Raw genomic sequence first — 17029 nt, forward strand, 5'->3', positions numbered from 1 at the left:
GTCAACCTGGTTTAGCAAGTGGTCACTAACATTTCTCGTAGCGCCGCTAAAATGGCCGTCCACGGTACCGAGCCAAACGCATTTTTGATATCTAACTGGACCATCAATGGGATCCTTCTGGTCCTCCAAGTACCACACCGTACCTCCGCCGCCCAGCTAACCACCCTGTTTATCGCATCCAGTGTCGAACTGCCCTTACGGAACCCATATTGCTCCAAATGTAGGCTTCGCTTAGGTCCAGCTCCTCTTGGAACCCCTGGTAGCAAGAAGCCTCTCAGCAGCCTTACCCATATTATTTATGAGGCTGATAGGACGGTACTCGCAAACGCCTGGGTTTGTATTCGGTTTGGGAAGAAAAACCGTTCTGGCCTCCTTCCAGCATTGAGGGAAAGTGCGGTGTTGCAGTCCATATCTCAAAATGTCCGTCATCTCCCACGGTACTATTCTAGCCAGGCCTTTAATGACCGCTGCCGGAACTCCATCTGGGCTCGGACTCTTCTTGTTATTTAACTTGTTAATTGCGGCAATCACCTCATCCTGTGCGAACCTGCCACGTTCGCACAAGACTGCCTCCCGTCTTATCTCCTCCTCCCGAGGGAAAAGTACGGACATCTGGCGCGCCGCTTCGTCCTCGTTCAGCGCAGGCAATCGCTTCATTAGTATTTGGAAGGCTTCCCCCCCCCCCCCCGGGTCAGCATCGAGCTCACCACACAGTTCCCTCCACTTAGATCTCTTGGCGTTCTTAATCAGGTAGTTCAACGTTTCCGAGCCGTCCTATAGGTCTCCATAATTTGTTCAATCTGAGCTTCAGATTCCTGTCTAGCTCTTAATCTTTGGGCCGTTCGTTTATTTCGCTGAAGTATGATTCTTTGTCCTGCGATCTCCTGGTTCCACCAGTACACAGGGTGGTATCTATGCTCCGTTTCCGGTATGCTGGAAATTTCGTTTGAGATTATTTCTTGGAGGACCTCCGGATCCAACCTTCTGCCGTCGGAGATTTTGCGTGCCGCTCTCTCCACAATTATGTTCACCTGTCTGCTAGTGAGTCTTCTTGCCGGGTTCCGTACAGCAGGGGTCGCCGAACAGACGTGTATTATCAAGGAGACCGCATGGTGATCACTCCCGGTCTCCTCTTCCAAAACTCGGAATTCGGTTTTATCGGTGACCATTCTCCCATCCACGATCACAGATCGAGGATGGATTCATGGCCCTTCGCTCGATAAGTCGGAGTTCCGTCGTTCAGGCATGTGGTACCGGTAGCTGCAAAGAAGTCCTCCAGGACACTTCCTCTGTTATTCGTGGTCCCAGCGCCCGCCGCCACAGTCCTACAGTTGAAGTCTCCCAAAATTATAGCTCTCTTGGGGGACTGCATAACCAAGCGTTGCAACTGTGTCATCCGGTGTTGGTACTCTTCAACGGACACATTAGGGCTAATGTAGAAACCGTACATAATATGCTCTTCCAGTTCCACGGCTACCACACCCTGCGATCGGTGATACAGATTAAAGTCCCTACTGCCTGTTGCTCGCTTCACCGCAACGTCCCCCCCCATATCGGACACCCACTGCGAGTGTGCCGCCGCGAGGACATTTGGCTCGGTAGCCACAATAAAATCAAAACACCCACGGTTGGCAATCTCCTTCACCAGATAATTGGCGAGGAGACTGCGATTGTGATTCGATAACAGGATCCTTAACATGTCTTACAACACTCGGAGCTGCCGGTCCTGTGCGTCGTGCTCTTACAGTCTAGGCACCTAGTGGCCTCTCGTCATTCTCGAATAAGGTGCCCCGCACCGCCACAGTTGTAGCATAAGCTACCTCGGTCAGGACCCTTGCAATTTCTGCTACCGTGCCCAGTAGCCCAGCATAGATAGCAGCGCTCATTTTCTGTTCTGATATACGTCCGACAGTGGACCCACCCCACCCGAAGCCTTGAGGCAACCAGCTTGGTCGCCCCTCTGTGAGTAGTGATGACCGCAGCATTTTTTGTTTCTCCATATGCACCACTTAGAGATGTTATTCTATAGATTTCCTCTTTGCTAAGGAACCTGTCTAGTGCCTCCTTTATTTCGTTTTTCGTGGTGTCATACTCCAGATCTTTAATATGCAACACGGTTCTTCTGTCGCCTCTCGTACGAAGATCCACCTGTCTCTTAACTCTGCCGCTCGGTCTCTTAACATATTAGTAAATTCGCCGGCCTTTTTGGTTCCTTTGATTCGGACCTCCATTTCCTGGTTGCGGCCCTTTCTAATTGAGAGGACTTCTCCTGCTTCTTCCCTGGAGACTCTGTCCTTGACTGGTTTTAAGAGGTCAGCATACGACTTCCCAGGTGCTCTCACCACCACTGTCTTACTCACCATCACCGATGGGGCGGCCCTACGCACAGAAGCCGATCGCGATCTGGCTCGTGTTTGATCCCCCAAATTAGGAAGGATCATTTTTGGAGGCGATTTTTTCTCCCGTGACAGGTAAATAACTATTTTCCTTATAAATATACCCTCCGGTCCAGGCGGTATGACGAATACCACTTCCTCGAGTTTACTGACGACCCTCCTCATGGCCTTAATCACTTGCGCTGCGGCTGCCTTTTCTCCTTCTTCGGTGCTGTACACCACCGTGTACCTTGTACCCCTCGAGGTAACACAGTTATCCTCCATCACGGTGGAGTCCTGGATGATCATGGCCCCTGGATTGGTGCCATGAAACTGGCTGCCGGGTCTCGTCTTGGTCAAGTTAACATAGTGGCAGCTGTCCTTCCCAGGCGTTAAGTTGGTCACCTAAGTAAGCCTGTTCATCGCCCAGGTTGACCATCTGCTTGGCAGTCTCTCTAATAATTGGTCATCAGTAAGGTCTTGTTCTAGAATATCGTCCTCCCTGTGGGGTCTATCTGTTTGTGTCCCCTGCGTATTTGTGTCAACACCAGCCGCTTCCTCCTGTACCAGTTGAAGCTCCTTGTAAATCTCAGATAACTCCCGCTCATGCTCTTTCATAAAAGCCGGGCTGGATTTACCTAGGCCTTGGCGTAATTGTAGTAGGGCATGTCCCAGTCTAAATGCAATATTCTTAAGAGTTAGCGGGGCATCCTCCTCCTCGGATGAGCCCGCCCTGGCCCGTTTAACGCTCTTTGTCTCTGTAATCCTCCAAGTTTTCTTTTCCTGGGTCCTTGAAGACCCTGAGGCACTTACCTCCATCCCCTCCTCCATGGGGTTGATGGATATCAACTATTTTGGTGGTTTTGGGCTCTTCGCCCAATCCCTATTACTTTAAGACCCCACAAGGGGGGGTTAAAAATTTTCAAATTTGGGGGCCCAAAATTTGGCAAAAGTTTTTTGGGCACCAGAAGATGTACAATTTTATGATTCGTCCAGAACCGGGAGGATTTTCCTCTAGGCCCACCCAGTCAAAAGTTATTTGGGATCAAATTTTCCCCAATTACTAGGCGGTTTGACTTTTGTAAGTTGTTTACTTCTATTGACAGGCCTGTATTGTCCTGCCAATCGACTTAGAAAATTTTCAGCTGTATATCTTACAGCTATAACCAATGTTTAACCTATAAATTATTTTAAATATTTATAAATAATTTTCCAGTTCACCAAATCTCGTGAAACTTTACGTACGTTTCTTGAACCCTTGCTCTTGAAAACTTATTAACTTCCAGAACCTGGCACCAAAAATTAACTGTCCAAAAAACACTTCTCCAGTACTTATATTCTTCTATAAGCCAAATGACTTCGTAACCAAAAAATCGTAATAAAAATGTAATCCGTTGACCAAATCTCACAAAATTTGAAACACTTGTCCGTTAACCTTTCCACTATAATCCTATGTACTTTTCCGATCAAAAATGTTTCGTACTAAATTTGTATATCAAACTGTTTTTTGCTATTTATTGGATTATTTTTGAACTATATTAGTTTAAGTGAGACGGTATTTGTAAACCGACTTTGCGTGTTGTTGATTAATTTTTGACGTTTATTCTATTGACACGGTTATTATTATTTAAAAACGAGTGATGTTTTAAACCTAAATTAGTCAAATTCCTGTACGATATAGCGATGGAAAAAATTATGATTCTGAAAAAGAAATTAAGATTATGTCTATTGAACGTGAACAAATTGGTGAATTTTGTTTTGATTTTTTGCATTTTTTCCTACCGTAATGATAGAAAATTAGTGAAAAATTTAAACTAAAAAAATATTTAATTGAAATTAATAAAATCTTTTCCAAAAACGTGGTACTTTTTTTCTGAAGAAGGAACACCAGCTGCAATATCAATAAACAGGCAGACGCTTTCCAGAGAAACTTCTTCCTACTGAAAAAAAGAACAGCCAACAAGAAAATGAAAAGGGTGCAGTGATTTAAAAGGCATTATCAAATGAATTTATAAGAAAAGAAACAAGCTTGTAGTGCCCAGACTAAAGTTGCAGTGTGTTGTTTACCAGAATGTTTCAAACTGTATCATACAAAGGCATATTTTTTATATTAGTAATTTTTCTTTATTTATATTTAATCTTTTTTTACAACACGACTGTTACCTCTCGTAATTATTTTAATAATAAAATAATTTTTAAGAATAGTAATGATCCGGATACTGGAAGTAAAACATAAGGCAATTTCTGGTTTTGTTCTATATTTTACAAAAAAAAAAAACGTTTTTCGTTCAAGTGACAACGTTTTACTCCAAAGTGATATCTAAATGATTTTATATTATATTCAAAGTATACATTTCTGGTTTTAAAAGTATGTTATATGCAATATAAATAACTTAAAATACATATAATAATTACAAAAATATTACGTGCTTGCATCACAGCTATTTTTATTTTCTGTTTAAAAGGGAAAGTTCAAAATGATACACAGGCTGGTAAGTCATATTTGAAGACATAAGGCAAAGAACAGTCTAAGTCACATAACTCTTACTAGAAAACAATGATTTTAGTAGAACAATATAATTTATTTATTTTTTTAAGTTTAAGAAAATCATTTAATTACTTATTTTATTACATTATTATTATTTTAATACTTTCATTTATTAATAAATTAAATTTTACAATTAGGAAAAGGTAAAAACAAATACAAACTCAACTGTGTTAATCCAGGGAATTATTAATCTTAAGTCCATAAAAGTCTAGAAAGATCAATTCCAGTCTAGAAACTACAACAAATTTTAACATGATATTATAACTGCAAAATTTATTACTACTTCCAAAACTGTGAATGCTTGGCATTATAATTCTAAATCTATAAAAATGAAATTAGATTCTAAAATCTATAAATTTTTAGAATCTATTATAGATTCTAAATCTATACAAGATTTCCCGTCCAGAAAATACCAATTCAGCAACATTTATTATTACAAATAAAAACAGTAAATCCAAGTAATTATAATTCTAAATAATCTTCGGTGTATTTTCCATTTCTGAGTGGTTTTAGTACAAACTTCATCAGACTCATTCATTTTATCTTAAGCTAAATAGTCTTTTTTATTTGTCCTCAGTCATTTTACTGGTTTGATGCAGCTCTCAAAGATTCCCTATCTAGTGCCAATCATTTCATTTTAGTATACTCTTTTACTCCTTATATCATACATCCTGAACAATTTATTTTACACATTCCAAACGTTGCCTACCTTCATAATTTTTCCCATCTACATGCCCCTCCAATATTAAAGTGATTTTCCCAGGATGATACAAAGCCTATAAGTCTGTCTCTTCTTTTAACTATGCTTTTCCAAAGTCTTCTTTCATCAATTTGCCGCATCACCTCTTCATTTGTCATTTTATCCACCCGTCTGATTTTAGATAATATGTAAATTTGCTTAAAATGCAGTTCGTACAAAAAAAACGAAACGAAATTTTTATTTATTTATGGGTTCTAATTTAGCAATGTATTAGGTAGGATAATAACGAGCTTAATGTTAGTCAATTTTCGTTCAAATGCAATATTATGAGCCGGGGAATAGTAACAAAAATAAGGACTTTTCTTGTTTGTTTGATCATCCGTTTATCAAAGTTTATGACCCGCTATTCCAGGATTTCTCCGGTCATCCATGATTTTTTTTTAAACTCAATAACTTAAATTTATTTCACGCCTTTGAAAAAAAAAACGTGGCTGTTTACTTTTTCTTAACACAAGAAATTTAATTCTTCCACCAGTCATGCTCGCAGAAAACGACGGTGATTAAGTCCTGACTATGGTTTGCTCCAAAACAATTACCGCAATTAAAAATAAGTTTTATTGAGCCAACGCTTGAAAAAAAAAATCACCATTCTCATCCAGATTTAATACTTTCTCGGGCTCATATTCTTTTAAAACGGTTTACAAAAATGTGTCTTCCCACTGAAAATATTGCGCGGCCGAAACACAAGTACTTTCACCGGATATTATCTTTTTTTGAGTTCCATTCTATATTTGAAATTAACCAGCCATCTAGAGCTGACTCGAAAATTGGACATTTCCATATTTTCAGAACATTCAGTGGTTTAATTCTTAATAAGCGACCCGGTCAGGCATGTTTTTGACTCGCATCATTTTTAACCATTACAAGACTGCTTCATCGATCTTTTCAAATTTAAATAGTTTGTGTCTTTCTCCTACACATTCAAAAAATCTAAAAACCGAATCACGATTTTTAAACATTGTTGATGCACTACCGGTCAAAATTTCAGACGTTTTTACCACGTCTTTATTTTTCTTTCCGCTTTCTATCTTTTATTAAGCTGAACTTGTGTTCTTTCTTATAGATTTCCGTTTAGGGATCATTTTGACTTTTTTCTTATCGATGTAAAAGGTGGTGGGAACTTATAATTGAACAAACTGAAATGTCTGATATTTATACAACGTGAAAAATATATTTAAACAAATTAAGCATTGAAATATTACGTGTTGTTGTCGTCTGATAGTTGATTGATCAGCTATCAAATAACAACAGATACTAACTTATCGTTCAGTAAATAAAATATTGCATAACGATTTTTAGTCTTTATTTCCATATTTTATTCTCTTTTTAGTTCAATTTATTTTTTATAATTTTGCATTCTTGTTTGATTTTCAGTCATTACAGAGTTTGAAAAAATATAGTATTTAATTTTTTGAGTAATGAGGTGAATAAAATAAGCTGTATACATGTAAATACCAATGACAAAGAAAAATCTTCTTTTTTTCATGTTTATGAATATTAAAATGTAACCCTGATGTTAATGAAAAAATTGTTTCTTTCGTATTACGTGCTTAACAATATGTAATGATCATAATATAAAATATGTAAAATATTTTTTCTTTTTCTTTAAACACGTGTAAAGTAAATTTGAATATACGTTTTATCAATTTTTTTTTAATTTTTATTATCGGTACTTTTTTTCATTTACTATTTACATTATTTCTTTAAAAAAATTACAAGTTGAAAAAGCATAAAATATTGTGATTTATGTTTAATATATCCGAATTTATTAATACGTCACTTATCACTCACGTATTTTGCACTTGGTTTAAAATGTTTTTTTTAATGTTATTATATTGTCCGTTACCCAAACTGAGTAATCTGCAAACGTATTAGCCGCAAATTTCTCTTCAATGAAAGAACACAGTATAAACTACTTCAATTCAGTTAATGTAATCTTTAACAAATCCTTTAATGTAAATCCTTGTCTGCAAATTCTTTTTTCAACAATGTATATTTTTTGTCTCGTGAATCAGATGAAATTTTCACATACAAACATTCTCAAAGGTAAACTTACTATCTATGTCTAAAAGTTAATTACTACACATACATATATATATATATATATATATATATATATATATATATATAGAGAGAGAGAGAGAGAGAGAGAGAGATAAATTAATTAATCACTGGTAAAACGGAATTTTATTATTTTCATTGAAAAAATTCTTAGCTGTGTCCTACAATGAATCTCAAACATTTCTACTGCACTTCTTTCTATCCACAGCACCCTCCAAAATTTGCTTTTCAAAATCTCCAAAGTAGCATATTTTCCATAATTCCAGAAAAAATAGTTAAGTCAAATTAGTTAAAATTAAGACTTAGCAGAACTGTACTACATGCGCATTATTATAAATATATTTATATTAATTTATATTTTGGAGATCGACTGCACATCGTTTCAGTGTATTTACCATATTAACCTCTTCATTAAAAAGTCACACCAGTAAATCTATATCCAAATGTATTTTTGTTTTGTGTAAACATTTTTATTGTTTATTCCGTTTCATTTCACGCCATTAGCTATAATCATAATCGATAAGTTTTAGCCTTTTCGAAAAATGTAGTTCTCTATTCTGTATGAAAAAGTTAAGTTTCTATCTCCAATTACTATAACCAAATTCATATTTATCTGGTTCCTAACTTATCGTAAAGAATCTAACGATTACTTTACTGAAATAATAAAGTTCACTACAATAACTATCCGGTGATAAATGGATACTTGTTATAGCTGTAAATCAAAATTCACAGCAATGAGATCATTCGATAAATTTTTCGACTGTTATTTTACGAATTTATCTCTTCATTCCTAACGTTTTTTAAACGTGGCCATTCGGAAAAATTATCAGATTAATACCTATGCAGAAAACTAAGTTAATTTCTTCAGCAAAGTACTGAGATTAATCTTTATGTTGTTTTAAATACAAAAAATATATGTTTTTCGTTGAAGTAACTTCAACCTTACAATCTTTATCTCAGAATTTCAATTTGATTTTCTTTTTAGAAGCTTAAAAATAACTTTTAATGACTTAATCGTTTATCCTACTTAGTGATAATCGATTCCTCTCCTTAGAGTTTAATTTGAAACCAGAAGTCGTTATCATCTATTTTCTTTTGAAAATCTTCGGTGTTGCTTCTTCATCGATATTTAGAATACACAATATTTCAGCGATCCTGCAAACTGTAAGATTTTCAAGTGATCAGTGGAGAAGCTCAGATTTCGGGGAGGAAAATAACTCGGGAGAATGAGAGAGTAGCTTAGTAGCATAAGCTTAGTAGCTTATGAGAGAGTAGCTTTCTCAGTATGCACTAATAAAAGAAATATATTAAATAAAAACACATCATAAAATGTGTTGTGACTGGAAAAATATTCAAGTATTCCTTTAATGTATGTTCGAGTAAACCTTCAAAAAATTTTAGAATTCGGCTTTTATTTTATTCTATTTTAAAATAGTATAGGAAATATATATAATTTTTCCAGCAAAGGAAAATTTAAATGAATAAAATTTCAATTATTCTCCACGTGAATGACATTTAATAAGTGATTTGTAGCTGTATTCACAAAACAAGCTCTTTTTATGTTTATGCGCCGTATAGATTAAACAAAATCTTTAAACAGAAAACCTTCTAAAAGAATACAAATTATATTTTCATGGATATAAAGTAAGATGAATTCGAAAGTAAGTTGGAAGAAGGTAAAGTTAGCAAACTGTCCACAATAATTAAAAATAGACTTATGGTGAAATGCAAAACAGGGAAGTAAAATTAATAAGATTGAGAAAAATTTGATAATTAGAAAGGTAGGCAAAGACATAGCGAGTAGAATAATCAAAGGAAAGGAGTAAGAAAACTACTACTTGGCGAAAAAAAAGCATTACCAGGTAGAGGAATATATAGGTAACATAGAGATACTACCCGATGGCCAAAATTATCAGGTGACATCCTAAAGGAGGAAAGGAATCGGTGTTAATCTCGTAAGATATTATATTTTGGAATTAGAATTTGCTACAGGTTTAACGAATTTAAACAGAAGTAAAACGAATTTAAACAGTAGTATGTGGATGACATGCTGTCAAAATTATTAGTTTCTTTATGATTTATGAAATAAAGAGGTTTTAAACAACAATGAAATAATAACACTGAAGAAATACCATCCCATTTTAAATTAAATATAACTCAACAGAAAATTTTAATGTAGAAAGAAATCCAGCCAAAAATTTGCTAAATACTTATTATAAATACGTTAGAAACTTTAATAAATATATAATTTAAAAATAAATAAAATCCTCTTTTTAAACAATTTATTTGAGCGCAAATGTTGAACTTTTTGGATATTTTATGGAAGAAAGCACAACTTTAACGTCACGAACAATCGCAATTTTATGCTTTTTTAAATTAAATAATGTGTAATTAATTCCTAGTAAATCCGTATTATTTTGCTGAGGTAGTATTGCTCATAAGTAAATATTTTAAGTTACAAATTTTAATGCTTTACATTCTAATTGTTACTGCAGCAACTATTTTAGATCAGATTTTTTCAAAACCAACTTATATATCATAATATTTAACTAACAAAACAAATTTGATGAAAGAACCGAAAATTTTACTTATATTACTTCAAAAGAAGAGATCTATAGAAGTGCAACAATAATAATTTTTTATTGTTTATCTTTTACGTCTATTCGCCGTCAATTTACTTCATTTGCGAGTGTAAAAATTGTAAAAATCATAGGTATTGTGTGATTTAGAGACCATTTAATAATAAGGTAAGTAATTTTTTTTACCGATAGATTCTCCTTTTCCTCACTTTTTTCAAATCATCATAATTATTTCTATTCTCAAAGATTTAGTTATTTAATACCCATTAAATCTCAAAAAACTGAAACAATTGGTTATAAATTAGCGTAAATTTTTTAATTACTTTAACATAAAAATTTATTTATTTTAGAAATCGATGCTTTTCCACTGATTTTTTGTTTATACTTGATGGATCTTCAAATTTATTATGTTATATAGGTAATCAATAAGTAAATACATCTTGTAATTAAGAAATGCAGCGTTTCATTGATATTTATTATATAGAATTTTTTTTCACGTAAATCAGTGAAAATGTTTTAAAATTAAATAAACTTCTTTTAGCTCACCATTTAATTTTTACTTTTTACAAATTATTCATTTACAATTTTTGAGAATTTATAAATAAATTTATTGTGGAATAAGTATTTCCATCCCTTTCTAATAACCTTCATATTGGCGACAAGAAAGACGATGTAATTTAGCCAAAAATCCTATTCTCCCAATCATTTTATGAAATAAAGAAATATTTTTTTACATGAAATTTCACCAAAGAAATTTTTTTAATTTCTATTTCAACAATTGGTTTTTTATAATTTTCTCTTTATAACTAATACTTACCTATTTTTGTAATAATTTTATACGGTACTGTGTAAACTGTTGTTGTATTACAAATTAGATAAATTAATATTATTTTACCTTGCAATAATTTAAATTATTTTATTAATAGAATCTGGCCTCATGTGATTCGGAGGAGACCTACTCAATCTGTAAGGTTCGATAGATCCACGGCGTCTATGGAGGAGATATTAAGGAGTTTGGAAAATTGTGTCGACCGAAGGAGATTCCGTGCTTAATATCCACAAGGTAGGACGAAGGTCTCTTCAAAACCACGGAGGAAAAGTCGGGAATACCGGAATTAAGCCCTGGCTATGAGGCGGCGATGGGTATGTATTTAAAATGGGACAAAAAGATTCAGTTCTCCAGGCGGGTTTGCGATTTGGCGCTGCGAATAGGCCGCATGTTGAATGAAGGAAAAATCGCCCATGACATTGTACAGTGGAGGCCCCCGGAGGGCCTCTACAGGAAAGACCTCCTTCTTGGGTAGGCGCAGAAGGTTGTGGACACAAGTGGAACCTTCGTTCTGGTCATAAACTCGGCAACGGAATGTAAAAGTGAAATATTTACTTCATAACTTGCATATAGTTATATTTAAAATTCACAAACATATTAAACATGGTATTTGTCCAAAAGTTAGTGAAGAAATAATGTATTTACAGTCAAACGTGCATTTAATTTTTCATAGTGTTGGCGGTTTTTGTAGCATTGTCGGTGTATTAGGAGAACGTGAATTTTTATGTTACATCCTTTTAGGCTACGATAAATGCAAATTAATGATTAAACCGTAACGCTCCTCAGGTTAAAATTTTTCTCGAATTTCAAATGCAGATTACAAACCAATATTTTTTCAGAATATCTAACTCAAGTCTATCTAGCATATCTAACTAGCAAATCAAAATCTGCTAGTTAAACAATATTTAAGAAGAATATATAAACAATAGACAATAAACAATAAACTAAAATAATAAGTGTTTACTATGTAAATAAATAATAAAATTCTGTTCGTTTTACAAGACGGTTTTAAAGATAAAAAAAGGCAATTCTATTTATTTCTCGATTCGAGAAGTTTGTTCTTTTTTGTTTTAGATGTGGGTTTCCACGATTTCAGAATCAGTTCTTTATGTATGCTGAAAGTTTTAACAGGCAGTTTTGGAGTGAAGGAGAATGTTTTATTGAAAAGCTGTGAGTAATTTTTTGATGCAAACCAAAAAGAAACATTAACAACTTTTTTTCTCTTTATTACTTATCACTTTTACAAGAGACGATGGGTAGAAGGCATAATAATAAAATCTTAAATGTATGATACTTAGATAAAACAATTTCAAATATTATCAACTCACTTTTTATTTAAAAAATAAAAATTAAAAATCTACAAAACAGGCAAACTGTAATATATCTTAGATATAAAATTTCTTCAAACATTTGGAAAACCAACAAATTAAGTTATTATATTACTTATTATATTGTAATAAATTATTTTTTTTAATAAATAAACGTAATATATTTTTATACATTTAATATTTTAGACAATAATTAAATATAAAGCGATAACAAATTACATAAAATATCATCTATTTGCAAAAGAATTTTAACAATAAAATGATTTTTAATGCAGTCTTTAAAAATATGTTTTAAACAAATGCGTGGTATATTAAAATTAATAATTTATATGGTAGGAAATTCTGATTTCATCAAGGAAAAAGGCTTTTAAAAGTACTTGATGTTTTGAAAAATTTGATGTAAAAAAAAATTGTGTCAAATTTAAACCTTTAGACTACTTTAATTACGACAGCGTTGTAGTTCTAGTAAGAAGTAAAAGTAATTTATATTTTTACATTATTATCTTAAATGCATTATTTAAATAATTTTATATACATTTCGGTTATATATAATGAAATAGGTATATAATCTTAGCAAGGAGCGTATCTAATTAAAATGTTATCTGAGTAAAGTAAAACCCAAATAAAACTTTGATGCTTGAAAAGAAAAAAATTAAAAATATAACGATTGCGTTTTGATGAAAATGAATCTTTATTTATTTAAGCAAAATACGATCGTGGAATCGGTTTTTATGAATATATTAATTAATCAATGCAACAGTGCATCAAACCGGTCAAATGAATAGTAATAATGACACAAAGCATTATTGTGTTCCTACACACTTTATATAAATCTATTATAATTCCATGATTTTTATTTAAATAAACAGAGCCATCATCATTTTTTATATATCATTGAATTTTTTTAATTTCTGATCGAATAATATTCTGTAACGAATGATTTTGATAATTACAATTTAGTAAAAAGTTAAAAAACTATTTTCGGTTTTTAAAATTACGGAAAAAAAATAACAGCGTATTAGTGTTACGACCTTTTTCTGGAAACTATTTTTCAAATGTAAAATGTCTGTTAAAAACGAATTATGAAAAATAAAGTCATTTTCATGAAAATGTTTACTGTTGCTGATTGTGATAATGGATTATCATAGCCGAACAAGTATGCATGCATTTATCCTTATTGTTTAATATTATCAGGAAGTATATCTGTGTAATTCATAAATACTAGTTTCGATTATTAAAATTGAATGCAGAATTAGGATTTCAGAATCAGATAAAAATGATTTAAACACAGTTTTCATTTCTCGGTTGGGTCGCTCTTGCATAATGCAGAAAAATATAAATGTTAGGATAGTTGAAACATCTTGCTTTATCTGATGCAAAAGAAAACACCAACACGTTGAGTGTGTGCTTACTAGTTAAAATTCAATTTTAAATGTTTTTATTGAAACAACAATTCTTACTCACGTTTAATCTTAGTACTTACAGCGCATGACGACTGAACCCCTTTCCTTTACTATTTATAATGCCGCATAATAAAACTTCACTTTATAACTAAACATCTATTCACGCAGTTCTAGTACTTATAACCGAGTAACAGAGTAAAATTTTCTCTTTTAAAATTATGCGTGCTAAAATTTTTATTTTCAACCTCCTGATGTTTAATGCGATAAATGCGTTCCTGTAAGTATTACATTGTAAGTATACATTAGTAATAAAATATTTAATCCATCATATTTCATAGGTAAATGAAAATACATCGTAGTCGATAAATCAATTATTCAGAAAACCAGTAGGGTCATATGATTTGGTCTTTAATAGTGTATATTTTAAAATTTAATCTATAATTAATTGATATAACTTCGCTATTGGTAAAAAGTAAGGTTTAACCACACAGAGTGTTGAATTTACAGTATCCCTTTTTTTGTGACGTAATATTTTATAACAATGGTTACATCATATTCTCTAAGAAGATACTAAATGATTTCCTGAAATAAAATTTAAAAAATTGATTAAATTTTATTTTAGGGTTTCATTTATCAAAATCGGGTTAACTTTTCTAAAAAATATATGCATATAATAAACCAGTTTCTATTATTTCATGAATTTTTCATGTGATAAGTAATTCACCATATCAGTCCAGGTTATGGTCGAATAATAAAATGCAAATTTTGTACAAAATGCCAAATCCTAGCCAAGCTTTTCATAAGATTTTAATTTCGTTTTTCCGCGCACCGATCTTTGGCTTTTTGAATATGATCCTATTAGAAGTTGAATTTTTTTAATGACGAAAATTTTTAACGTGTTATATTAGAAAAAAATCATTCAATTCCTTAACAAATGGTTATTATTTTTGTAACTCTTAAAACAGTGAGTTCGGAATGAAACGCTTATTATACATAAGCATAATTTTCTTATGATTTGATATTTTGAGTCGTCTATTAAATGTCATTCATTTAAATAGCCAAGTTATTTCTGGGGGTAAAATTTAGAAACAGCAGTTTACATCTAAAATGACGAGCATAATGTTTCATAGTTAGTCCTAAATTTATAATTAAAAACATAAATAAATATATGTCTAATAAACGATTTATTTATGGACATTGCAAATGTATTTTATTTTGATATTGTTGTGGAGTTTCATATAAAATTAAAAAAATTCCAGCACCAAATCTATGTTTGATTATCTATTTCAATACAACTGTTAGAAGGACAGAACTTGTTTATACTAATCTTACTGAAAGACTTCATTTGAATCAGGAAAACAAATTTACAAGTTTAAAATAATAGGTATCTTCTGTGTCTGCAATTTAAATATTTATAATTGGGCCACCGTATTTTAAGCACGTTCTACAAAAGAATGCACTTTAAAAAGAATAAATTGTTAGATAACAGCGGAGAAGATTTTGAATTTAGATCATGAATCGAACGTTTCAAGGGACGAGAATCGAACTGACAGTTTACCTAGGATTGTATATATCAAATAAACAGCAAAATAATTTACTGCTTTGCCAAAACACGGATAAATCCTTATTCAAAAAAAATAATTTCTAAGATTACTCCTTGCGAAAAACTTTTTTTTGGAAAAAAAATTCAATAGCTAAAAATGAAAGAAAAGTCGAAACGATTTTTTAAGAAACTTTTCTGAAATTCCAAAATATGTTTCCCCAACTTATGAAACTACTTTTTGTGATTTACTTACTACAAAGTTATTAATATATGTCTATATTCATTGTTGTCCACTGTCTATTAGTGTAAAATGTATATCACTGGCGTAGCGATCTGTGATCCATTCAATAATTAAATAAAACTATGTGTAATTGTAATATATATATATATATATATTATAAACCTTAATGTTGAATTGTCTGCTCGAAGGAAAAACAGGCAATTCCAATTTCATTCTAATGCAATTTCATAACAAACTTTATTTTTATTTAATTTCATTCGTATTGTTTACTGTAACTGTTAAAACAGTGAGTTCTGTTTCATCAAATGCTTATTATATATAAGCATTATTTTCTTATGGTTTAAAACTGAAAAAAAATCAGTAAAAATAAGCAAAGTATCCACAGTAAAACTTTACTGTGCATATTAAGTTACCGTTATGAATTTGCGCAAAGTAACCTAAAGTACAGTAAAATTGAGTTAAAATACCAATATTTATATCGTGGATTCAGGTGTAAAATTCCGCCAGATATAAATAATATTACGAAGAAAATAAAGGCGTTTTGACCACTGAGGATGTTTTCAATGGTTTGGGTTTTATTTTAATCTAATTTTATTATTGATACATTACATAAAATATTAATAGATGTAGGTATATCTTCAAAAGGCATTTTCCAACTTTTGGATTTAGAAGTTGCCACATCACCTATGAAGTTTATATCTTACAGCATCCGGTTTCATTAGTCCATACATTCCGCAGGATTTCCTATTTTATGACTTTTACTGTTTAAATCTACACTAATAAATTTTTCAGCAAATAATGCAGTTTAATCTTGTCTAATTTTGTTTAAATTTCAGGGAATTAAACCCTGATGAATATACTGAATGTACAAGGGATGAAACACTTTCATATAGGTACGTAAGTCAGTTTATTTATTCATTTATTACTATTGTTTTTTAATAAAGGTTACATTAAATGTTTTTCAAAAACTATGATAAAAAAAATTAATCATAAATTCTATTTGTATGAAACGAAGTAAAAAATATGAATCAGTAAACTTGTTTCTTTAATAAAAGTTACGTAATATGTAAGCAGCACGAACTAAATTCTCACATACATTTAATGCTTTACAAATATTGGGATTTGAGCTGGAAAGGTAAATATGAGATGCCTGTAACACTATTGAATTTTGTTACAAAAGTATTCATCTCTTAGGCAGGAGCATTTTGGAAATCTGGAAATGAGGACATCTGTAGCGATTTTTCAAAATATTACACCTGTTCAAAGAATAGCTTATTAATTCTAGTGTGCAACTTAGTAAGAGAAATTTTTGAACTGAAGACTTATATAAATAGTTCTAAAATTTACTAGGTAATGAAATTT

General features: G+C 31.9%; 2 protein-coding genes across 7 annotated transcripts in view; one reads left to right on the forward strand and one right to left on the reverse strand.

The window, feature by feature from the left end:
* Positions 1–17029, reverse strand: part of LOC142317360 (uncharacterized) — a 418387-nt gene that overhangs the window by 170027 nt on the left and 231331 nt on the right. The window lies entirely within an intron of this gene.
* LOC142317363 (uncharacterized) overlaps positions 14031–17029 on the forward strand; it is a 427416-nt gene continuing 424417 nt past the window's right edge. For 5 of the 6 annotated variants that reach the window (XM_075353861.1, XM_075353864.1, XM_075353863.1 and 2 more), the window contains exons 1-2: positions 14031–14160; positions 16504–16560. In XM_075353861.1, the coding sequence (XP_075209976.1) occupies positions 14102–14160; positions 16504–16560 (116 nt within the window). In that variant the 5' untranslated portion in view covers positions 14031–14101. The remainder of the gene's footprint in view (positions 14161–16503; positions 16561–17029) is intronic. The other variant, XM_075353862.1, reaches the window with a different exon arrangement.

This window comes from Lycorma delicatula, chromosome 1, assembly GCF_047948215.1.
Source record: "Lycorma delicatula isolate Av1 chromosome 1, ASM4794821v1, whole genome shotgun sequence".
Lineage (NCBI taxonomy): Eukaryota > Metazoa > Arthropoda > Insecta > Hemiptera > Fulgoridae > Lycorma > Lycorma delicatula.